Source organism: Convolutriloba macropyga, chromosome 3, assembly GCF_964194025.1.
Source record: "Convolutriloba macropyga chromosome 3, txConMacr16.3, whole genome shotgun sequence".
Classification (NCBI taxonomy): Eukaryota; Metazoa; Xenacoelomorpha; order Acoela; family Convolutidae; genus Convolutriloba; species Convolutriloba macropyga.
In genome coordinates, this window is record NC_134470.1 from 20,338,294 (window position 1) to 20,364,074 (window position 25,781).

Consider the following 25,781-nt stretch of genomic DNA (forward strand, 5'->3'; position numbering starts at 1 on the left):
GAGATGTGGTCTTCAAGAGAGATGAAACGACAGGAAACCAATGAACGTTTACTCATTCCAGCTGCAAGTGCACTGCATATCGCACAGCTGGAGTGTCAGGAAGCCGGCCACTGTTGCTCCTTGGCTGATTTTAAGCATTTTGTTGTTTTTTGTTTAGCTATTAAAGCCGTAGAGTAAAGTATTCGCCAGTTTGTTGTTTTTCGTTCTTATTTAGGAGACAACAAAGAAAAGGAGACATAGCAATACAATGGAGCCTGTGCCAGAGCAGTTCAGGACTCTGAAATGCAGGCCTTATACTGGAGACATCACGCCAGAAACGCCGCAACAGTGTTTTAGCTGAGAGATGCAACAGAAAACTGATAGGGATGTCAGGAATGCTCATTGACTCAGGCACTCTAAGATGATGTGGGTAGCAGTATTTCACGATGCAGCCAAAATCATAAACTCAATTATAAAAGCAGCGAAGGTTTCAGTACAGCTGTTAAGAGGTTCCAAGAAGGAATTTGGGTAAATGGCATCCTGGGGATAACAAACACCTGGTGTAAAGTTCTAACTCACGAGACGGATGTTGGTTCGAGGTCTGGTCTGGTCTTCAAAGGAGATAAAACGACAGGAAACCAATGACGGCTTACTAAATCTAGCTGCAATTGCTTGTTGTAACACACCGATGGTGTGCTCTAGATGATATTTTACACAAATTATACGCAGTTTGCATTTCTTTGTTTAACTGATAAAAGCAGAGAGTGAAATATTTGCCGGTTTTGTAGTTTTTCGTTCTTCAATGCAATGAAACGAATGACTGAGCAGTTCAAGGCGTTGAGTTGTAAGCATTCCACAAAGGACATCACACCAGAAACTCCACAAGAGACTGGTTTAATCGAGAGCTGCAATGGAAAACTGATAGAGATATCAGGAATGCTCATTGACTCAAGACCTCGTAAATTGATGTGGTTAGCAGCATTTCACAATGCGGCGAAATCCGTAAATTTAATTATAAGAGCAGAAAAAATTCTAGTAGAGCTGACGAGATGTTCCAAACTTACAATTCGAACAGACAAGTTAATTGTTTGGTATTTAAAGTGTTCATAAGAAAGATAGTTAGGGACGTCAACAAGATTGAACTCAAGGAATTGTAAAGAATTGTGGTTATTAGCATATTGGAGACAACAAGTACTTGGTTTAAAAATCCAGCCCCGCAAAATGATGCTCGTTCGAGATGTGGTCTTCAAAGAAGATGAAACGACAGGAAGACAATGACGGTCTACTATATCCAACTGCAACTTCTTGGTGTATCACACAGCTGGGGTGTTCTAGATGATATTTTACGCAGAATACACGCAGTCTCTATATCTTTGTTTAGCTACAAGTGCTTAGCGTATCACAGATCAATTGGTGTATCTCCAGATGCAAGTGCTTGGCATATCACACAGTTGGGGTATCAATATGCAGGTCAGTATTGCTTTATGATCATCAGAAGCAAAATACCAAGACATGACGGCAGCAATTCAGAAAGCATTGTCTTTAACAATGTCTAGAAGATATATTACGCAGATTTAACACGTTTGGATTTTTTTGTTTCGCTACAAAAGTCAAAGGGTGAAGTTTTTGCCAATATGTTGTTTTTGGTTCTTATTTTGGAGACATTAAAAAAAGACATAGCAATGCAATGAAAAGTATGTCAGAGCAGTTCAAGACGTTGAGTTGTAGACATTCGACAGGAGACACCACACTGGAAACGCCGCACCAAATTGTTTTAGCTGAGAGGTTCAATAGAAAACTGATAGATTTGTCAGAAATGCTCATCGACTCGGAACCTCTAACAATAATGTGGGTAGCAGCATTTCACAGTGCAGCCAAATCCGTAAACCCAATTATAAGAGCAGAAAAAACTCCAGTAGGGCTGAGAAGAGGTTCCAATCCTACATTTTCAACAAATAAAAAATTGTTTAGGATGTACAGTATTCATACGAAAGAGATAGGGGCGTCAACAAACTTGAACTCAAGGAACTGCAACGAATTTTGGTTATTATTATACTGGGGACAACAAACACCTGTTGTAAAATTCTAAGTCACGGAAACTGATGTTGGTTTGAGATGTGGTCTTCGAGAGAGATTAAATAACAGGAAACCAATGAAGGTTTAATAATTCCAGCTGCAAATGCTAGGCATATCACACAGCTGGGGTGTCAGGAAGCGGGCCACTGTTGATGTACATTCATCAGAAGCAGAGCTTCAAGACATTACGCAGCAGTTCAGGCGGCAATATATCCAATGCAATGTCTAGATGACGCTTCCCGCAGATTATAAACATTTTGTATGTCTAAGTTTAGCTAATAAAGGCAGAGAGTGAAGTACTCGCCAGTTTGTTGTTTTTTCTTTCTATTTCGGAGACAATAAAAATGAAGAGACATAGCAGTGCAATGGAACGTATGTCAAAGCAGTTCAAGTCGTTGAGTTGCAGGCATTCTACAGGAGACACCACAGCAGAAACGCTACAACAGAGTGGTTTAGTTGAGAGGTGAAATAGAAAATTGAGGGAGATGTTCGAGATGTGGTCTTCAAGAGAGATGAAACGACAGGAAACCAATGAACGTTTACTCATTCCAGCTGCAAGTGCACTGCATATCACACAGCTGGAGTGTCAGGAAGCCGGCCACTGTTGCTCCTTGGCTGATTTTAAGCATTTTGTTGTTTTTTGTTTAGCTATTAAAGCCGTAGAGTAAAGTATTCGCCAGTTTGTTGTTTTTCGTTCTTATTTAGGAGACAACAAAGAAAAGGAGACATAGCAATACAATGGAGCCTGTGCCAGAGCAGTTCAGGACTCTGAAATGCAGGCCTTATACTGGAGACATCACGCCAGAAACGCCGCAACAGTGTTTTAGCTGAGAGATGCAACAGAAAACTGATAGGGATGTCAGGAATGCTCATTGACTCAGGCACTCTAAGATGATGTGGGTAGCAGTATTTCACGATGCAGCCAAAATCATAAACTCAATTATAAAAGCAGCGAAGGTTTCAGTACAGCTGTTAAGAGGTTCCAAGAAGGAATTTGGGTAAATGGCATCCTGGGGATAACAAACACCTGGTGTAAAGTTCTAACTCACGAGACGGATGTTGGTTCGAGGTCTGGTCTGGTCTTCAAAGGAGATAAAACGACAGGAAACCAATGACGGCTTACTAAATCTAGCTGCAATTGCTTGTTGTAACACACCGATGGTGTGCTCTAGATGATATTTTACACAAATTATACGCAGTTTGCATTTCTTTGTTTAACTGATAAAAGCAGAGAGTGAAATATTTGCCGGTTTTGTAGTTTTTCGTTCTTCAATGCAATGAAACGAATGACTGAGCAGTTCAAGGCGTTGAGTTGTAAGCATTCCACAAAGGACATCACACCAGAAACTCCACAAGAGACTGGTTTAATCGAGAGCTGCAATGGAAAACTGATAGAGATATCAGGAATGCTCATTGACTCAAGACCTCGTAAATTGATGTGGTTAGCAGCATTTCACAATGCGGCGAAATCCGTAAATTTAATTATAAGAGCAGAAAAAATTCTAGTAGAGCTGACGAGATGTTCCAAACTTACAATTCGAACAGACAAGTTAATTTTTTGGTATTTAAAGTGTTCATAAGAAAGATAGTTAGGGACGTCAACAAGATTGAACTCAAGGAATTGTAAAGAATTGTGGTTATTAGCATATTGGAGACAACAAGTACTTGGTTTAAAAATCCAGCCCCGCAAAATGATGCTCGTTCGAGATGTGGTCTTCAAAGAAGATGAAACGACAGGAAGACAATGACGGTCTACTATATCCAACTGCAACTTCTTGGTGTATCACACAGCTGGGGTGTTCTAGATGATATTTTACGCAGAATACACGCAGTCTCTATATCTTTGTTTAGCTACAAGTGCTTAGCGTATCACAGATCAATTGGTGTATCTCCAGATGCAAGTGCTTGGCATATCACACAGTTGGGGTATCAATATGCAGGTCAGTATTGCTTTATGATCATCAGAAGCAAAATACCAAGACATGACGGCAGCAATTCAGAAAGCATTGTCTTTAACAATGTCTAGAAGATATATTACGCAGATTTAACACGTTTGGATTTTTTTGTTTCGCTACAAAAGTCAAAGGGTGAAGTTTTTGCCAATATGTTGTTTTTGGTTCTTATTTTGGAGACATTAAAAAAAAGACATAGCAATGCAATGAAAAGTATGTCAGAGCAGTTCAAGACGTTGAGTTGTAGACATTCGACAGGAGACACCACACTGGAAACGCCACACCAAATTGTTTTAGCTGAGAGGTTCAATAGAAAACTGATAGATTTGTCAGAAATGCTCATCGACTCGGAACCTCTAACAATAATGTGGGTAGCAGCATTTCACAGTGCAGCCAAATCCGTAAACCCAATTATAAGAGCAGAAAAAACTCCAGTAGGGCTGAGAAGAGGTTCCAATCCTACATTTTCAACAAATAAAAAATTGTTTAGGATGTACAGTATTCATACGAAAGAGATAGGGGCGTCAACAAACTTGAACTCAAGGAACTGCAACGAATTTTGGTTATTATTATACTGGGGACAACAAACACCTGTTGTAAAATTCTAAGTCACGGAAACTGATGTTGGTTTGAGATGTGGTCTTCGAGAGAGATTAAATAACAGGAAATCAATGAAGGTTTAATAATTCCAGCTGCAAATGCTAGGCATATCACACAGCTGGGGTGTCAGGAAGCGGGCCACTGTTGATGTACATTCATCAGAAGCAGAGCTTCAAGACATTACGCAGCAGTTCAGGCGGCAATATATCCAATGCAATGTCTAGATGACGCTTCCCGCAGATTATAAACATTTTGTATGTCTAAGTTTAGCTAATAAAGGCAGAGAGTGAAGTACTCGCCAGTTTGTTGTTTTTTCTTTCTATTTCGGAGACAATAAAAATGAAGAGACATAGCAGTGCAATGGAACGTATGTCAAAGCAGTTCAAGTCGTTGAGTTGCAGGCATTCTACAGGAGACACCACAGCAGAAACGCTACAACAGAGTGGTTTAGTTGAGAGGTGAAATAGAAAATTGAGGGAGATGTTCGAGATGTGGTCTTCAAGAGAGATGAAACGACAGGAAACCAATGAACGTTTACTCATTCCAGCTGCAAGTGCACTGCATATCACACAGCTGGAGTGTCAGGAAGCCGGCCACTGTTGCTCCTTGGCTGATTTTAAGCATTTTGTTGTTTTTTGTTTAGCTATTAAAGCCGTAGAGTAAAGTATTCGCCAGTTTGTTGTTTTTCGTTCTTATTTAGGAGACAACAAAGAAAAGGAGACATAGCAATACAATGGAGCCTGTGCCAGAGCAGTTCAGGACTCTGAAATGCAGGCCTTATACTGGAGACATCACGCCAGAAACGCCGCAACAGTGTTTTAGCTGAGAGATGCAACAGAAAACTGATAGGGATGTCAGGAATGCTCATTGACTCAGGCACTCTAAGATGATGTGGGTAGCAGTATTTCACGATGCAGCCAAAATCATAAACTCAATTATAAAAGCAGCGAAGGTTTCAGTACAGCTGTTAAGAGGTTCCAAGAAGGAATTTGGGTAAATGGCATCCTGGGGATAACAAACACCTGGTGTAAAGTTCTAACTCACGAGACGGATGTTGGTTCGAGGTCTGGTCTGGTCTTCAAAGGAGATAAAACGACAGGAAACCAATGACGGCTTACTAAATCTAGCTGCAATTGCTTGTTGTAACACACAGATGGTGTGCTCTAGATGATATTTTACACAAATTATACGCAGTTTGCATATCTTTGTTTAACTGATAAAAGCAGAGAGTGAAATATTTGCCGGTTTTGTAGTTTTTCGTTCTTCAATGCAATGAAACGAATGACTGAGCAGTTCAAGGCGTTGAGTTGTAAGCATTCCACAAAGGACATCACACCAGAAACTCCACAAGAGACTGGTTTAATCGAGAGCTGCAATGGAAAACTGATAGAGATATCAGGAATGCTCATTGACTCAAGACCTCGTAAATTGATGTGGTTAGCAGCATTTCACAATGCGGCGAAATCCGTAAATTTAATTATAAGAGCAGAAAAAATTCTAGTAGAGCTGACGAGATGTTCCAAACTTACAATTCGAACAGACAAGTTAATTGTTTGGTATTTAAAGTGTTCATAAGAAAGATAGTTAGGGACGTCAACAAGATTGAACTCAAGGAATTGTAAAGAATTGTGGTTATTAGCATATTGGAGACAACAAATACTTGGTTTAAAAATCCAGCCCCGCAAAATGATGCTCGTTCGAGATGTGGTCTTCAAAGAAGATGAAACGACAGGAAGACAATGACGGTCTACTATATCCAACTGCAACTTCTTGGTGTATCACACAGCTGGGGTGTTCTAGATGATATTTTACGCAGAATACACGCAGTCTCTATATCTTTGTTTAGCTACAAGTGCTTAGCGTATCACAGATCAATTGGTGTATCTCCAGATGCAAGTGCTTGGCATATCACACAGTTGGGGTATCAATATGCAGGTCAGTATTGCTTTATGATCATCAGAAGCAAAATACCAAGACATGACGGCAGCAATTCAGAAAGCATTGTCTTTAACAATGTCTAGAAGATATATTACGCAGATTTAACACGTTTGGATTTTTTTGTTTCGCTACAAAAGTCAAAGGGTGAAGTTTTTGCCAATATGTTGTTTTTGGTTCTTATTTTGGAGACATTAAAAAAAGACATAGCAATGCAATGAAAAGTATGTCAGAGCAGTTCAAGACGTTGAGTTGTAGACATTCGACAGGAGACACCACACTGGAAACGCCACACCAAATTGTTTTAGCTGAGAGGTTCAATAGAAAACTGATAGATTTGTCAGAAATGCTCATCGACTCGGAACCTCTAACAATAATGTGGGTAGCAGCATTTCACAGTGCAGCCAAATCCGTAAACCCAATTATAAGAGCAGAAAAAACTCCAGTAGGGCTGAGAAGAGGTTCCAATCCTACATTTTCAACAAATAAATAATTGTTTAGGATGTACAGTATTCATACGAAAGAGATAGGGGCGTCAACAAACTTGAACTCAAGGAACTGCAACGAATTTTGGTTATTATTATACTGGGGACAACAAACACCTGTTGTAAAATTCTAAGTCACGGAAACTGATGTTGGTTTGAGATGTGGTCTTCGAGAGAGATTAAATAACAGGAAATCAATGAAGGTTTAATAATTCCAGCTGCAAATGCTAGGCGTATCGCACAGCTGGGGTGACAAGAAGCCGGCCACTATTGCTCTCTGTTCATCAGAAGCAGAGCATCAAGACATGGCGGCAGCAGTTTAGGAAGCAATTTTCTAAAACAAGTTTTCGATGATACTTTACGCAGATTATACGCAATTAGCTCACATTTAAGTAGAAGCATTTAAATCGAGTTCCAAGTTTGTCATTGACATACAAAAAATGTAACCCTAACCTTCTTTCCAAGGTGACGACAGGCAGAATTGACTCAAATTAACAAAGTTTCTTGAATGATTCAAGCTGAGTTTAGCAGTGAAGATCAAAAACTTGTTCGTATGCTCTAGTTTAGATAAACATCTTTGTCTGTAAGTTATGTGATGTTGAGTTTTCTTATCCCTATCATAAAGTACTTTATTGGTCAATTTACCCCATATTTACCGCAATTACCGCAATTAGCTCACATTTAAATTGAGTCGTTTAAATCGAGTTCCAATTTTAACTTTGACTTACAGAAATTGTAACCTTAACCTTCTTTCCAAGGTGACGTCAGGCAATGTTGACTCAAAATAACAAATTTTGGAAGGAGTCAAGCTGAGTTTAGCAGTGAAGATCAAAAACCTGTTCATATGCTCTAATTTAGATAAACATCTTTATCTGTAAGTTATGTGATGTTGAGTTTTCTTATTTCTATCTTCATGTACCTTATTGGTCAATTTACCTCCGGAAAATTTTCATTTCCGGGGATTTTTAATAAGCTAACCATAACAAGGACAGACTTAGGACCCCCAACAAAATAAAGGTGCTAGGATTAGACATCTGTTTTTGTTTTTCTCATTGATAACGGGTAAATACGGGGGCAAATTTCGAGGCCTTTTCTTCTCACAAATCTAAAACACCATCTTGATCTATTATTGAGATCGATCGCTCTTTAAATTCTCTTTTGAAATTATTGAGATCGATTGCTTTAAATTCTCTTTTGAAATTATTGAGATCGATCGCTCTTTAAATTCTCTTTTGAAATTATTGAGATCGATCGCTTTAAATTCTCTTTTGAAATTATTGAGATCGATCGCTCTTTAAATTCTCTGCAACTGTTCACTTTGAAGGTGATTAAAATTAACCTTTTGAGAAATTTAAGATTATCAGTCAGAAAAATTGTTTCAGCCTAAACTAAACTAAAGGGTTGAAGCAAAATTGATTCTTTAAACTTTTCAATTTTTGAAGTGTTCGTTTTATACGAGAGCACAAATAACAAGCGTTAAATTCTTCACCGCTTGTTTTCACCGATTCCGCTTATTATTTTTTCAACCGATCGTGAAATTCTTCCAAGCCAGAACAAACTTGTCAGTTATTGGTTTTCATGAGATTCGCTAAATTTCCTATATAGTTTTTACAAATTCTTTAAAGCGGCAAAAATAAGCAAGATCTCCTCTACATCATGCAATTGTAATCACTGATAACAGATAGAGAGTTCTTCTTTTCACATTTGACGCATTTTCTACTTTGGCAAATTTCTCCATGAAAAAAGCAATTTAGATGTCCGTAAAGTTAACTAATTTTAGAATTACAACTAGCCAGCGTTAATTTTTGTTTTCAGTCGCATGTACTAATTCTGTCGTATTTTCAGAAAAACCATTTTGCCGACTTTTTCCCAGTGGCAGAAATGGGTGTAAATTACAGCTAAATCTAGCGGCGAATTTTTCAAGATCATCACACCAGTATCTCAAGCAGCGAATTTATTCTTTTTACTGCGGTCAACTCATTTTTTACTCATCGTTGCAATTTATGGTGGCAAACTTTTGGCCCGGACCCCCAGCTTAGTGGAAATCTAACTAAAACTTTCATGCTCTCATGAGTATAAGCCTTTTTTCACATAGGCACCTGTCCTAATATTAACAACTCATAGTTTTTAACTGGCGTCATAAACGGCACTGTTGGGGAATAAGATTGGAGAAGATTCCTTTATTCATTTCAGCCTGTACAATGCATAAGTTTGCTGACGCGTTTTGGAAAAGAAGAACATGATCAGTTCATATTACCACTGAAAGATGATTTCGAATCTGCATGGCTTATTTTGCTATATTTGTAGCAGCAGTTGTCGTTTGTTCTGTCGTGTAACCAACTGTACTTGTTCTGTAGTATCAAGCGACGAGTGGGAGTACCTACTACAGACAGCAGGATATAGACATCCGCATATTCTACTTCCCCCTCCTCTGTCTTAGGGATGTCCGCATCACCCCTCACCTGGATGTCAACAAATTCAACATACGTCTACTACTCCTCAATGGATCCCCACACGCAGTCAAGGTTAGTATTCCATTTCATTTTCTACGAAAAGAGGGGCGCAATATTAATACACAGCCGATGACACTAGCAAATAATCTGCCTATCTTACTTGCACCCTAGTGGAAAGGTCGACATATGAAGACTTTGGGTCCACTTTAGTAGTATGCTCGATCATGTAATAAAGTCAGGGTAATTACCCCACCCCCCACCCACCTTGATTTTATTCATCTTTTCATATGATCGACCCTTCGAATAGGGCGATACCCCTCAAATAGGGCGGGCGTACCCACAAAACCAACAAGAACATTCACAGTTTTTATCAATAACCACTGATTGAGGTCGTAGAGTCCAGAAAAACAACCAATAGATCACATTATAAACACTTAATAATGGAACGTGTCACAGTATAGAGCATAGCTCGAAATCTCACTACCAGGATCATTTTTATGGTGAGAAGAGTCGGTTCCTCTAATTTTCCACCAATAAAATGATTAAAGTAATTAAAAGGTAGTTTAATACAAGAAGAGGTAGCTAAAATGTTCACTTGTGTTCAGGTGGAGAGCAGTGGAGGGGGAGATTCGTTCACAATGAGGCAGTACACTGTCTCTCGTAATCTTATTACATGTACCAGATCCAATGACTTCCCAACTACAGTTAGTTATGTTTTTGGCTCCGCATAATAGGTCACACCTAGTTGAACTGCTCTTCTCTTTTTCCACCTCTCACTGCTAGGCCCACCTCTCAGTAGGCTATGTATAACAAAGATAATAACTTGTTTGTGCATAATTGCAACGGAGCAGCAGTAGGCTTTTAATCTGTAGTTCATTAACAGTAGCCTATTTTCAGCTGACCATTTTCTATTATTCCACACATCTCAGACCGTTCATTCTTTGAGCATGACTAATCTTTTTTTGGTAACTAGGGCCACTTTTCAGCGTATGAAACTTTAACGTGGTACCATTATTGCCGCCAAGATTGGTCAGGTTATGGTCAACAAAGCTATGGTTAATTAAGAGCTCATCCTCACACAGACAGCATGTAAAAATTATCAGTGGAAAACAAACATTAGTTTGTTCACACATGGTTTCGAGGACAAAAATTTAGCTCGTGATGAAGAGGAAACAGTTTCCATTTAGTCTCTAATTTCATATGAGTTTGTTCCACGGCACCTTTGAAGCACATTAACAGTCTTCGGACAACAAAAACTGATGGTTCTTGTCAATGGCAAGCAAGATCTTCATTTTCGTGCCAAAAAGAACCGTTTTTGCTGCATTTTGTTAAGTTTTCATGGAAAATATTGGTGTGTCTTTCTATAGGATTTTAGTAAAAAATTTATTGCCGGGATCACACGCAACGATCTGTTAAATTCTGGCAGATCTTGAGCAGACGAATTGTTTAACACGTCATTTGGAACAGATGTTCTCATGCCCGTTGTATTTCCACTAGCCTGCTGCTTCAAGAGCTTGACCAGCCTTCAAAACCGCTTCTGCGCTTGAGTTAGGTTGCAGCAATGAAGTCAAACTTTTGTCAAAGGTAGCTGCTGAATCTGCTTCCAAGCTGGAAAATAAATCTCTCATGGCAGGAAAAAGTTTAATTGTTAGAGATTTTCGAAACCTTTGCTATGCAATACGCTGATTTTCAATCTGTATGATAGACATTAAGACCTTGCCGTTTTTTTAAATTGTTTTCAGTTAATCTGCCTTCAAAGGGGGAACAGGAGAGGGTATGGTTCGTAGTGATAGCTAATTGCTCAAGTTGTATCAATTCAAAGATATAAGTCTCACCCATTCACTCAGAGACGTTTGTTCAATTTTAGTTAATCTAGTTTTCTTGCCAACAGCCTCCTGAATCTTTTTTGCAATTAAGCTGGCAAGACGGTATTGTGGGTAGGTTAAGGAAAATTTAGTCGTGTTTTTGGTCTTTGACTACACTTGAAACAGTTCGTCAGCTGACAGTACAGTGCCAGTAAGATCTGGTTGACACTGATCTTGTGTCTGCCAAACTCGTAATCCTGATAAAACAATTTAAGCAAGGTTGCCTGAAGCCATGAATGTTGCCCAAGATATCATTGTTTTTCATCACTGATTTTCCTTAATGTATTTAGTAAGTTCTGCAAAAGCACGGCATCGAAACGTCTGAAAGACTTTTGGTGCACTTGGACAATGAAGAAGTTCGACAGAAAAGCATTATGGGTTGTAGAGGTAGCCATCTTTTCTCAATATAACAGATATTCTGTCCCACAACATGATGATAGTATTTGCGACATTTTTGAGCTCAGGATGATTTTTTCAGAATCCTGTAAACAAGCAACGAGATTTTGATTTATCTTTTGTCAGAGCTGCTGGACTCTACTGATGACCAAAGTTGGGAACTGTCGAAACGGAGACAAGCCGCTTTCCTTCAAGATTGATAACCCCAAATGTTATAAATGCTTTTGCACGAATGTAATCTGTTAAAAGCATCGAAAGTTGCTTTCCGAACTATCCTCGCTCCTTGAATGCCATAATTTTTGCTGCACCTCCACGCCGCCAGTTGAAAAAAGTTTTCGCACGCAGTCCGAGGACTTCAAAATCAATTCTTTCGATAGTTCATGATTCTTTCCAAGGCGCCCTTACAATCTCACTCCCCAAAATCTCCCCTGATCCAACGTTTTATTTTAAGCAGTTATTTTTGTATGTTTTTTGCCTATTTTTGTATCAGTCTCTTGTTGATTCTGAGAAATCATTTTGTAATTGCAGGTTTTTTTCTGATCTGTTTCACTTCACGGTCATCAAGACAATCAGTGAGTGTATCAGTGCGACCCATCGACCATTTGCGTCGTACTTTTAGCTTTTACTGGAACGTAATTAACATATAGCGTTGACAACTTCTGGCTGGTTCGTAACATAGGCAACAGGCAATGATACATTTTGTTCACATCAAATTGATATCAAATTTATGAGTTTGATATGATCTTGATAAAATACACTTCAAGCACATGCAATTTTGAAATACATGCATTATCTTTGCGCGTATTTGTAGAATGATATTTGCACGTTTTTTGGGCTAAGTGATTGTGTTTCAGGAAATGAAGTCTTTTACGAAATTATATCAACATTGTCATGAAGATTTTGATCGCATGAGGCTTCTTGGTAATCTACCAAACTTAATCTTGTAATCTACCAATTTTTTTAGATATACAAGTCTTTTCATGCCATAAAAAGTTTCGTTTTAGTGGTATATAAAACTTTTCCGATCTCAAAATGTTTTTCAGCAAGTATGGACAAAAAGTTTGTGTATGTCTTCATGTTTTCCTATAATTTTTTTTTCGAAAGCATTGCAACTTTGATCCTCTCAACTATTTACAGATGATTCAAAATTTACTGTAGGACCTTAGCAGTGACTGGTTGGACTTCGTGAAGAGCAAGTTGAATTTGACATGGTCATACCAGAACAGGAAGGGCAGCGTGAACAGTGACCCCGACTTCGTAGCCAGGGTGGAGTGGTGGCGGAAGGTGATGAGGATTCCACCTATGAAGTTCCACCTGCTTCGGAGGACCAGTAAAACTACTCCCGCTACTAAAAGTGACCCTGATTTTCTACCAGTGACCAACAGCATTATAAAGGCATCACTTTAATTTCTCTCATTTTTCAACCAATAATAGGCTAATAATCCTTATTTTTATGGTCATGATTATGAGGTCTAATCTCTGAAATGGTCTCAAAATCATATGATTGATATCTCAATGGATTCGCTGTAAAAGTCTCGCTGGAATGCATAGTTCGAAGTGCTATTGTTTGTAAAAAAAAATACAAAAATTGTTCTATGCCTTAAAAAGGGTTGAATCAATTTTATACAATGAATATACCGTTTCCCTAGAATCCATAATTTTGCGGTTCCATACATAAGTGAACACTGCTACGTTTACCAAACTGATTAACAAACCCAAAGTGTGCGATGTTAAATTCTATCAAACTAATCGCCTGTTCGACTGGTTGCCGTAAAACTAATAGTAGATCATCATATTCTCTATTGGAACTAGATATTGTTGATGAAACGTACAAGCAGTTTTATCCACATAAACATGAGCAGTACTAAAATTCCACATTTTTACCCAAAATTTGTTTTACCCAAACAACTTTTTACCCATAGACAACTTTTTTGCCAAAATTGCGACATACTAGAATCACACATTTTGAGAGAATGACCTTATTGGCGATTGATTCCCTGAACTCATTGCAAGCTATGAAGACTATTTGGTTAAATTTTACTTATTAACCTGAATAATGATAATAGTCTAATTGCTCTTGTAACAGATGAAACAGGCTACAACCGCAGAGTTCAAAGTGTCAATCATGAACCTGCTCCCTTCTCAAAGCAAACTGTTGGTAAGGGGGAGTAGCAGTAGTAGCACCAGTCCCGCTTCTGGTGAACTCTACTTGCAGTGTGTGGTGGGAGATCAGTGTGAGAGACAGCCCTGTTTCCACCAGGAGGCAGAGGGGACTAACTTCGCAGTGGTACTCGGCACAGACACCAGAATACTCAGAGCAACACCGGTAGGAAAGATTTTTCTAGGACTACAATGAAATTAATCGGTTAATAGGGAAGTGCACTGTACACATGGGGTGGTTGCTTGAGGTGAGGGGGATGGGGGTCTATCAACCGAAATTCAATAGTTTGAATTTTCAATATATTAAGCCCCGACGTAAGAAACTTTCTGTAAATTATATCAATAAATGCGTTAAAAAGTCTTGCTTTTGTGTTGGCTTTTATCGAGAAGGACTTAAAACGGAAAAATTTAGAGGTTCAGAAATTTGTGAAACATGAAGCGTTCTTAAAATAACTGAAAGAGTTACACTTTAAGAAATTTGTGGTGGAGGAAAAGCGCAAGAAAGCTTTCAAACCTGCCACGGTAAAATTGTTATAACTATAGTTATAACAATTTTACCGTCGCAGGTTTGAAAGCTTTCTTGCGCTTTTCCTCCACCACAAATTTCTTAAAATGTTTAAGATTAAACATGAGGATCTTAAAGGTGGGGGTACCTCTACAAGAAAAGTCGGGTTCAACCCAATATATGTTAATTGCATTTTTTATATGGCAACAGGAGTGCTCAAAAGTTCGATACTGCGAAAAGAAAAAACCTCAAAAAATGGCAAACATGCAAGAATCCCAAAGACTTTTTGAAAACTCGTATAATCAAGAAAAAAGATAATTTGAATAAAATCATACAATTATTAAGAGCACCAAGTAATCCACTAAATAATGGATGTGACTTTTCTATAGAGAAATTAAGCGACGAATTGACAGCTTTAACATAGTCAAAGCCCGGGAGTCTATTGTTTTTTTTAAAAAAAAACCAACATTTTCAAATTTCATAACAAACATAAGCTTACAACTAAAAGAATGAAAAAATTATCTTGCAACGTGTTAGAAAACTGCCTATTCCTGTTATCATAGAGACTAAGTCATAAGACTACAAAACAACAACAATTACAAGCCGAACTAAAAAATTTCAAGCACTTTTACGAAATCACAGTGTTGAATCCATTAAATTTATAAGATATTAACCGCAAGAAAATTATATCTTCAGTTGCTTCTCCTTTGAACATCATAATGTCTTTTTAGGAAAGGACCAACTCAAAATGTAAACAAGAAGAACCACAATTATTGATAAGTATCCAAATGTCACAAAATTCTGAAAATTATTGATTAATCTCTAAAAACATCACTCAAAACGTTTCAAGAACAGAGAAATTTTAGCTCAGTTCAAGAAACAGTTTATGAGATCTCACAATAATGAGGCTAACTTGCTACTATGATACGGCCCTTAAAACATAAAAATGACAAAAACCAGAAAAAAGGGAAAAGTTGCCGAACTTTTACTTTTTTTAGACTTTTACTTTTTTTGAATAAAATTAATTTCAAAATCAGTAAAACCATTAACTATATACAGAAATCAGTTATTGAGTTTATATATATATATATATATATATATATATATATATATATATATGTGTATATATATATATATATATATATATATATATATATATATATATATATATAGTTGGATATTGAGACGTTCTATTACCCAATATATTGCCTAATACAGAAAAACTACAACAAATACAGGATGAAAATAAAAATCTACCAAATGATGCAAGGTTTTGCAGCCCTTAAATTCATAAGTTAGAAAACCAATGAATGTGTTGAATTGCGTATTTTAGGCGTTTTTTTGGTTGGATTTTGCGGTTATTGTGACAATTAACCACAGAAACAGAAAACAACAGCAAAAAGGTCAATCATGCGAAAAAATCACAAAATTTTGTATGAAAACTCGTGGCACCGGAACCAAGAAGCCGTTATTTAAAAAACATCCAAAAAGATTAGTTTGTATCTCAAACGAGATAAAGTTTGAACTGTTTTTACTGAGATTAAGCTAAGATTCGAAAGAATTGAGATAGTTTCTGATAAAAGAGATAAAACTGATAAGTTCAAAAACACATAAAAAAATTTCTCAAAACAATTATAATCAATGTCTTAATAGACATTAGATAACACCCGAATGCATTGTATAGGTTCATTTACACTTTCTGCAATTGTGACCTTTGGTCAGTTACAATTAACAATCAGATTGCAAAACAAATTTAAAAAAGCAGGCAAAACACACGAGTTCTGTTAAAGTTTACTAAAACACTTCGTCCAGGCCATAAAAACATTAGGTTTTCTCAGAAAATAAACTTTATCTACTTTTGGTCTCATTTTCACGCAAATGGGAGCTGTCACTATTTGAGCCGTGAATTGAGGATTTTATCATAACATAAATAATTTTTAACATAAACAACAAAAAAGATAAACTTCCGAAAAAAAGGGAAGCCCCAAAATAAAAATTAAAAATTTTATCATTGTAAGAATGAAATCAAACCTATCCCTGATTTTCCCGCGCGCCCAACGAACCACTGAATTGTTCCCAATATTTGTGATTTAGATCACTTGTTAAAATATAGTTTACAAACTTAAAAAATAAACAATGATGAATTTTTTATAATTATTTAGTTAAATTTGCAAAAAACGGCAAAATTTTTAATTCTAGGAGACTTTTTATAGAGCTCTTCTTTGGAGATGCTCTGAAAGTCAAGTAGCTCTTTTTTGGAGTTTTTCGGAGATTTTGTCAGCGGTTTCTAAGTCTCTACTTTTGGCAAACTTACACAAAGTGGGCCAGAAAAAGCAAATTTAGGGCCATTTTTGATTTTAAAAAAGTTCGAATTTTTAAACTTTTGGCAAGCATTTTAGGCATAAAAACATCAATCAAACCATTCAGCAACGCTGGTCTCTCTTCAATGAAAACAATAAGACTATATCTTTAAAACTTTCAACGTATTTTTAATTATATTATTAGCATAGTTGAGCCCAATTTTAGCGAAAAATACACAAAATGTGAATGAAAATTGTCGAATAATCACAAAATTAGAAACTGCGATAAATCCCTATAAAAAACGAAATTCGGAAAAATCTTTTTAATTCCATTGTCTAGGATGTACGTGCTTTCTAATGATACCACTAACAATTACCTACGATGAATATATCGATCGGCCAAAATTGTCTGAACAAGAAACCCAATTGAGTATATAGTTCCTCCCTCCACACTAAAGTGGGGATCGGAACAGAAATTTTGGATCTTCTTATAGAAAAAATAGGTCTGAGATTATTCAAAATTTTAGAAGGTACCGCGTTAAACTATACTATTTTGTTTCAAAACTCATTTTGGTTGTGAACAGAGGTACATTTTCAGTGAATTTTGAGATTGGTTCAGTGAAGAAAAAACGCTTGAAATTTTTTGAAGATTTCTTTTATCAGCTGACATAAATCTTTACCTGTTATTGATGCAGTGAACAAGAGTGGGGTGATGAGACAAAAAAAAATAATGTTTTGAGTAAAAGAATGCTGGAAACTATCAGATTCTCAAAACTATAGAATTATTAAATTTTAAAGTTTCACTCAAATCAAAGGCAATAATCATGCAACACTTTGATATGATTGGTTGAAGGGTCGCGTAACAGATTTAAATTGACTACAAATAGTTTCCGTAGGTATAAATTATCAAAATCAGAAACAGAATACCAACTTCCGAGTTTAATTCTCTTTGCTGATCACTTTTTTCTCTTCTTCACTTTTCTCAAAGCCCGTGTCAGCAATAAAACAGTTCGAACAATCGTTGTCCTCGATTGACAGGGCAACAAAAATAAGCCAAACTTGATAGTAAACCCACAAAACTCGTTAGGTAATGAAGTGTGTATACAAGAAGAGATCAGACACAATACACTGGCGGACTCAGTTGGAAAAACGGACTAAGCCAAGAGCTGAGTTCAGAAGAAAGATTCGGTATCAACAGATTGGCCAGTGAAGAACAAGAATACATTGTTGAGAGTGACAAGAACGTGGCAGGCACAGTGCAGAAGCAAAGCAAGCAATGTACTGAGAGGTTCACCAATAGTGACCAACTCCTGAACAACTCGGTGGCGACGACCAAGATGGTTGCGCATGGATTTCGCAATCAAAGCAATCGGGCTAAACATAACTACAAAGACCACTTTCTAGAATTTCGGTGTTCGGTGTTCAATGTTTCAGACGGGAATACCCGTTTGAATAGCAGTGAGGTAGATCATGCCCCAATCGTTGTACCTAGTACGAGCGGTTAGACAACAAGCATTGCAATTAGTCGAGTCTGCTGATTGAAGCAATACCTGAGAAGGCGTCAGGGGTCAATTTTAAGACCTGCTGATTGATATAAATTAACCACAGAGAATAAAGAACACAATTGGTAACAAACTCTCACGTAGAACGCAACCGACATGAAAGAATAAGCAACTCTACATAGATCATAAGTTAACATAAAAACAAATGCAATAAACAAAAAAAATCACTTCAAATTACTTTTGCATTGAAAAATTTCTAAATTGCATTTTTACCATATAATTAAATTAAAAGAGGCATCAAAATGATCATTCGACCACCACTGGCAAACATTTTATGCTTTGTAAGTTATTTGTCGAAACTGTAAACAATATTAATTTAACTGCAAATTTTTCAAGTTAGATTTCGTACTTTTATTTTAAGTGAAAAACTATTTTTTCTTCATTGCAAATCCTCAATTTATCAATAATTGCTGTGAACAGAGGGCTCTGTGTGCAACCGAAGACAAATGATAGTGATGAAAAAGCGACATGTTCAGTATGGATAGCGCACAACACTGGAGAATACGAAAAAATTTTAATTTATTTCAAGCTCCGAGTCCCAATTTTTTTACAGATGAGCACAAGCATTGCGAACAATTCACCACGTTCACCTTAACCGTTTGTTGAGGTGTCCGTCAACTGAAAATTACACCAGAGCATTATACTGGAAAATAGATAGTGTTTGGCAGAAATTTATACTGATTTATTTGCTTTTTCAAATTATTCGCTCTTTTTGTTCCGACCCCACTTGTGTGGGAAGGAACTATATAATCAAATATTTTTTTGTTCAGTCAATTTTGGCCGATCAAAATATTCATCGTAGAGAAATGTGAGTGGTATCATTAAAAAAGTCGTCCAGCCTAGAATTTGAAATTAAAAAGATTTTTTTGAATTTCGTATTTTTGAAGGAGTTATCGAGGATTGAAGTTTTGTGTGAACACGTCATATTTGGTATGATTTCGTTCACTTTTAGTGTAATTTTTCTTCAAATTATGATCTTTTCTTTAAAATTTTTTCATTCTAAATTAGCTTTTCACGCCAATTCAAAAAGGAATCAATTTCGTATTCCTAATAAACAAAAGGTGATAAAAAGAGTAGTTCTGGTCTCATAGGGAAGTTTACTATAAAAAAAAGCTCGAAATCTATTTGAGAGCTGTTTTTGTTTTAGAAAACTTCATATTTTTGGGTCACCTAGAGACCGGTCACTTTTCATGTCGATGCTTGGTTAATGATAAACCTGATTTACAGTAAAATGACGCCTATTGAACAAAAAACGTTTTCAAGGAATCGCACATGTTTTTTATGGCTTCGACTCTGAGCTTGTAAAATTTTTAATGAAATTTTGATTTTCTTTTTGAGGTTCTACTGAACTTTTGGAGCCCTATGGCATAGAATCGTTTACTAAAGGTGCGATGGGTTTCGTAATGAGCATTAATGGTTCTTTTCAGTGCTTTGATTTGACAGCTAATGACTGTTAAGACTTTATATAAAATTTTTCGAATTTTTTTTTAATATTAACCAATCAAAAACCTATTTTTGTAAGCTGTACGTCAGTCTCAGTACTGACAGGATCCCCTTCCTTTCTACTGCATCCCCTTCCTTTCTACTGCATCCCCTTCCTTTCTTCTGTTTACCGGTTTTTATCTTGTAGCTATTGGTTTTACGACTTCGATGCCATAATATTTCCAAAAATTTTTTAAAATTTTCGGATTCTTTCGTATTTTTCAATTATTTTGATTTTTTATCACATTACTCTAATTTGGATAGCTCCCGTTGGTTTAAGGAAGACGTTCAGTGGTTCACAGATAAAGTTTTCAGAGAAAAGCTTATTGTTTAAACGGCTTCGACACTTTCTTCTCGAACTTTTCTACTGATTTTTTTGGTTTTTGTCTGTATTTGTTGTTGTCTTCATAGTCATAAGACTTATTGTGATATCTTATTGATTACCCATGCATGACAAACATTTTTGTTGTTCTATGGAGTCATGACTTAGCGTACTTATTGACTTCTCTTGAAAGCTATTGAACATTAACCAATTTTAAACTTATTTTCATAATTTATTAGAAAATCTCAGTAAATACCAGAACCACTTCAATTTTTCTATAGCAATCTAAATTATTTTGGTTTCCATATTTTTCTAACTCCTGGTTTTATGGCTTCGATACCACAAGATTTCAAAAATTTTATATTTTCGGATATTTTTGTATTTTTAGCTCTTGTTGAAAAATTATCACATTATCCTACTATTAATAGCTCCCATTGGTTTTGAGAAGAAGTTAGATCTCGCATAGATAAAGTTGTCAGATAAAATGATATGGTTTAAATGGCTGAGACACTCTCTTCTCGCACTTTTCTAATGAATTATTGGTTTCTGTATTTGTTTTTGTTCCATAGTCATAAGACTTATTGTGATATCTCATTGATTACCCACGCATGAAAAACATCTTTGTCCTTCTATTGAGTCTTGACTGAGCGTATTTGTTGACTTCTGTTGAAAGCTATTGATTTTAATGGCTGTTAAGACTTCAGAAATAATTTTTCGAAAAAATTTTTTAACATTAACCAATCGTAGACTTATCTTCGTGAACTGTACGAACGCCTAAAAAATTACCGGAACTCCTTTTTTCGTACGTCAACAAAAATAATACAATTTGCGGTTTTATCTTCTGGCTATTGGTTTGATAAAATCGATGCGGGAGTTTTCATAAATTTTTTGGATATTTGGAAAACTTTGGATTTGCTTGTGGTTCTTCTGAAATCTCATCACATTAGCCTATAAGTGTTAGTTGCAATTGGCTTAGAAAGCATGTTCAATGGATCATAGATCAAATTTTCAAAGATAAAATTATGGTTTAAATGGCTTCGACACTTTCTTCACGCTTTTTCTACTGAATTTTTGGTTTTTGCCTGTATTTGTTGCTGTTTTCTTAGTCAATGACTTATTGTAATGTCTTACAGATCAATTACTTGTCAATGACAAACATTCGTGTCATCCCATCGAGGCATAACTCTTATGCTCCCATCGATCGCTTTTTTTGCCTTTCGCTGAAAGCAATTGAATATAATGGCGTTGATACTAACTGTTTTCTCAGAAATTTCGTGGTTTTAAAGAATTTCTTCGTATGTATTGATATTTATTGAAGTCATTTTGAAAAAAAAAGAATCTCATGTTGTTGAATAAATAATGGAAGATAGAAAAATTATTTCCGAAAAGTTATTTTTTGATGGCTTCGACACTTTTCTAGCTCAATTTTTTTTTTTTGAATAAGCGGCTTTTGTCTATTTTTTAAATTTTTACGTAGGCGTAAAATCCTGACCGGTCTCAAAAGCATGTTTTTGAGTATTCAAGTATTGATGCTACCGAGGCAGTCATTTCATAGCGAATAGTCTCAAAGTTTATGATATTATACATTTTCAATGAATTTTTAAACTTTTCGATTTTTGTTTTTTTGCCAACTTGTAGCTTATTCTTATCATTGAGAGGTCTAATTCAATTTTTTATATTTGAAAAATTTGATTGTCCAGTAATGTCAAATCGTAACTGATGTGTTGTTCGTGTACTTGTGTTTCTTTTTCTGTTCCTTTAGCACATTCGCGTAATAACAGATCTCAATGATTTTCAAATGTGGGCCCCATGCACTTATTTAATCTTTCAGTAGAATTTTAGTTGCATTAATGTGAATGAAAATGAAAGAAAGAAAAAAAAGTATTCAGATAATAGCTAATGATTTTAATGGCTTCAATAATTTGTGTTTTGGCAAATTTTGCTTTTTTTTCTGCTTCTTTATTCCGTTCCTATGGCCTAAATTAACCAATGACAGGTCCTATTGGTTTCATAATGACGGTTTAGTAAACTTAATAAGAATTATTTTGTTAAAAGCTAATGATTTTTAAGACTTTAGAAATTATTTGGTTTCAAAAAATTTGATTGATTTTCTAATTTTGCCTTATTGTTTCCTTTTTTCGCCTTTGTTACCTAGTCTGCTTAAAGAAAATTGCCATCTGCTGTATAGTATGGACAAAGTAAAGTCGTGCAGTTAAGGTTTTATACGATTGCATTTTGGCATTGTGACTAGGTGCGTTCAAATTCAGATACGTAGTTTTTGCCTTGAAATTTTTGTTTTTGCTTCTTTTGTTGTTAATTTTTTTTCGTAGTTTTGTCAATGAAAGATCTCGTCAGCGCTGTAGTGAGGCATGGCATTACGTAATTCAATAAGTAGTTAGGTTTTTAAACGTATTTTAAAACTCAAACATCTATTTTTATTATGTCTTCATTTGGTTGACAATTAAGTCAAAAGTGTAGATGAGCTCGGGTCGGAACATCATGTGCGAACGCACATTAACGAGCATCCTTGTTACTCTTAACGTCAAATTTTCATGTAACGAGAAAGAACTCGTAGCTGCGTTGAGAAAGTATGACATAGTGTATTGGAATTGATAATATGATAGGAATTTTTTTTTCAAAGTTTAAGGAAATGTTCAAAGACTTTTTAAACAGTTGACGTTAAACTTAAAATTGTTGCTCAACCAAATTCGTGAAATAACAGGTTCTAAATTTATGGAAGGCTGATCGACTATTTTATATTAAATTGAAACCAGTTTAAGCAATTTTATGAGATGAAGAGACAAGAAAAAATAAAAACTTGCGAAAGCGTAAACCTTTTTCCTCGAGAAAACAAAAATTTGCAAAGGTTTCTTCAAGAATCGATTTAGTTTTTCAAGGGCTTTTTGAACAGCACCCGTTATTTAACTTTACGAAAAAAACATCAAAAGAAGAAAAAAACTGTCAAAAAGCTGGGCTCGTATCAATCGGGAGGATTGGAGAAGTAAATGAAGAAATGTGCACATTCGTACAATTTTCAGGGGCTTCAATTCTTTTATTACGTAATTAGGGGCTGAATTACAATGCCCCTCGACTCAAAAATTGTTCCTTTGAATCAGAGCTAACCAATTTCCATGAACGGTTGATGGTAATTCACACCATAGTTTTCATCGGAAAAGCTTGACTTCGATAATTATTGCTGCCGAAATACTTCAGCAATTTGTCACCCGATCAACGTGAATTCTTAATTTTGACCATCTATACAAATTGCTTTCGACAAATAGTTGTTCATGCATTTAGTTTCACCATCTGCATATCCAGAACACTAAATTGAACCTCACTCAGATATGGTAAACAAAAGTAAAATTTGGATAGTGAAATTTGAATTGAGCATCAAAATGTCACAAAATTTGAACCGGTTTAACTAATAATGGTAAACAGGGGCAACATTGAAGCAATGCTATAGTGGTTTTATATCATCGATACTCGTATCAACAACATGTTGGATATTTGGTCAAAGTTTTCGACAACTAAGAAAAATCGAACGAGCTAGTGAAGAAAGGCGGAGGGGCTCTCGAGAAACTGACGTTTATATTTAAGTCAAGCCTTCATTTAGGTAAGGCGATTGACCTTTGGCACTCGAGAACCAACAGCTGAGCCGGAGAACTTCACCATTCTGGCAACCTATTTAGGAGAGTTTAGCCTTTACTTTGTGGTCACTGAAGGACCTCTTAATCGAGCTACCAGAAGCCCCAAAAAGGACCCCAATGACTCACAACTACCAAACGTAGTCAGACCAGCGTTTGTCTCTCAAAACTGGACCATACATGTTATGCCAAATTTAGCCAATTGAGACCAATTTCGAGATAAACGCTAAAAAATATTTGTACTTTCTTGTAGATTGAATTCAACGCAGCTTTCAGCTTTAGTTTTCTTGGACTGTTAATTCAAAACAAAAAAAAGAAAAAAAAACGAAAACCAAATAATTTGTGAAAATTTTTCAATGGGCAAAGCGATAAAAAAAAATAGGTTAAAATACTGATTACAAATGCCAGTAATAAAATTGGGACTGTCAAACTCAATCAATTCACTCCTACATTCAACGAGGTACAAAAAATCTTACACTGCATAATGTACAACCTGCTCGAGTATTAATGATGAATCTTATATAATTTTTGTGGAAAATATACCTAAACAAAGATGAGAGTTTGCCAATAAATAGTTGCGATGAAAATGTACGCCTCCAGTATACAAAAATGGGAATTGAAAACGCTAGTGTTAAAGCCAATTAGCAAAACAAAATGGATTCTTAAAAAACTTTCGCTGTAATATCTTGTCACAGGAATTAATCATTTTCCAAAAATCGAAAAAATGATAGAAGATAGAACCTCATTTAGAGTAACAAAACCACAACTAATCTTTATCTTAACCTTTTGAAACAAAAAATAATTTGAGATTGACGTAATCTATGTGTGATCACAGAGTCCAAGCCCATAAACCAGAATTCTTCAATGTCGCAAAAAATGAGCACTCCATGTATACACGGATATGAGCACGTGCGTTAGCTTTGCCTTAAAGAATAGCGTTGAGAAAAGATCTGATATATCAAAGAATTATCATAAATTTCAGAACGAGAAAGCTTTATTTTTTTTGCGTCCTGAATGTTATTTTGGGGTGGAAAAACACTCTGAAGCTAGAAAAAGGACTCAAAATATCCGGTTAGATCGTTCCATTTATTTGGTTTTTTTATTGATTTTAAAAAGAAGAACTGTTCCCCCAAAAGGTTTTGTAGCATTGAGGCATCCCTAAAGAAGTAGTTTTAAGCTGTCCCCAGGTTCCGTGAGGTGCCACTGGGCAGTTTAAAAAACATGCCTCACAAAAAAGGCTATAAAATAAAACAAGCGTCTTCTGAAGATTTTCCATGCGGTATATGTAGTAACAACTGTAGTGCATTTAGCATACAATTCTTCAAGTGTCTCAAGTGGTTCCATGTTAACTGCACAGACCTGTCAGAGGAAAATTTTAGGATACTGGGGAACATTAATGGATGTTTTTGGGCATGTGTACATTGTCGAAATCAAGTCGTGATTCCCCAAGATCAGTCAAACATTAAAGACGAAATATCTCAAAAAATTGAGGATATCAAAGGCAACTTGAAATCGGAAATAGAATCATTCAAAACTGAAATTCGCGATTGCATAAGAAATGTTCACACAAATATGAATTCAAAAATTTCCGAAACAGATAAACAGCTCTCTTCAAAAACAACAAGTGACAAAAATCAAATTCAAAAAAGTGAAAACCTAAACAAATTGATTCTTTTTGGAGTAGCTGAGAAACCCAAAGATGGTACGGGAACAACTTCTTTTGTAGAGCTGATCAGCTACGACAAGAAAAAAGTAGAAGAGATTGCACAGTCTTGTGGAATTGACAAAATCATGGTTGAAGATGTTTTCCGGCTGGGGAAGTTTGATGAAGCAGCACACAGAACACGTCCAATTGTAGTTAAGTTGACTAATCCTTGGAACTATCGACTGCTCTTGATGTCGAATCAAAAATTGAAGGCTCAAAACATTTTTGTGAAAGCTTTCTTATCCAAAGATGATTGGGAGAAAGAAAAGAAGCTACTTGACTATCGTTTTAAACTTGCTCAAAAACTGAACATTAACAGATCAGAAATCAAAATTAGATCAGGAGCGTTGTTCGTCGAAA

At 36.0% G+C, this 25,781-nt stretch overlaps 1 protein-coding gene across 1 annotated transcript in view; it reads left to right on the forward strand.

Moving 5' to 3' along the window:
- The window catches only part of LOC142336563 (trafficking protein particle complex subunit 9-like), a 113,066-nt gene extending 89,086 nt beyond the window's left edge, over window positions 1-23,980 (forward strand). The window contains exons 21-25 of the mRNA XM_075385472.1: window positions 9,385-9,552; window positions 10,086-10,184; window positions 12,900-13,136; window positions 13,828-14,067; window positions 23,686-23,980. Of these exons, the coding sequence (XP_075241587.1) occupies window positions 9,385-9,552; window positions 10,086-10,184; window positions 12,900-13,136; window positions 13,828-14,067; window positions 23,686-23,922 (981 nt within the window). The 3' untranslated portion in view covers window positions 23,923-23,980. The remainder of the gene's footprint in view (window positions 1-9,384; window positions 9,553-10,085; window positions 10,185-12,899; window positions 13,137-13,827; window positions 14,068-23,685) is intronic.
- Window positions 23,981-25,781: the final 1,801 nt, after the last annotated feature.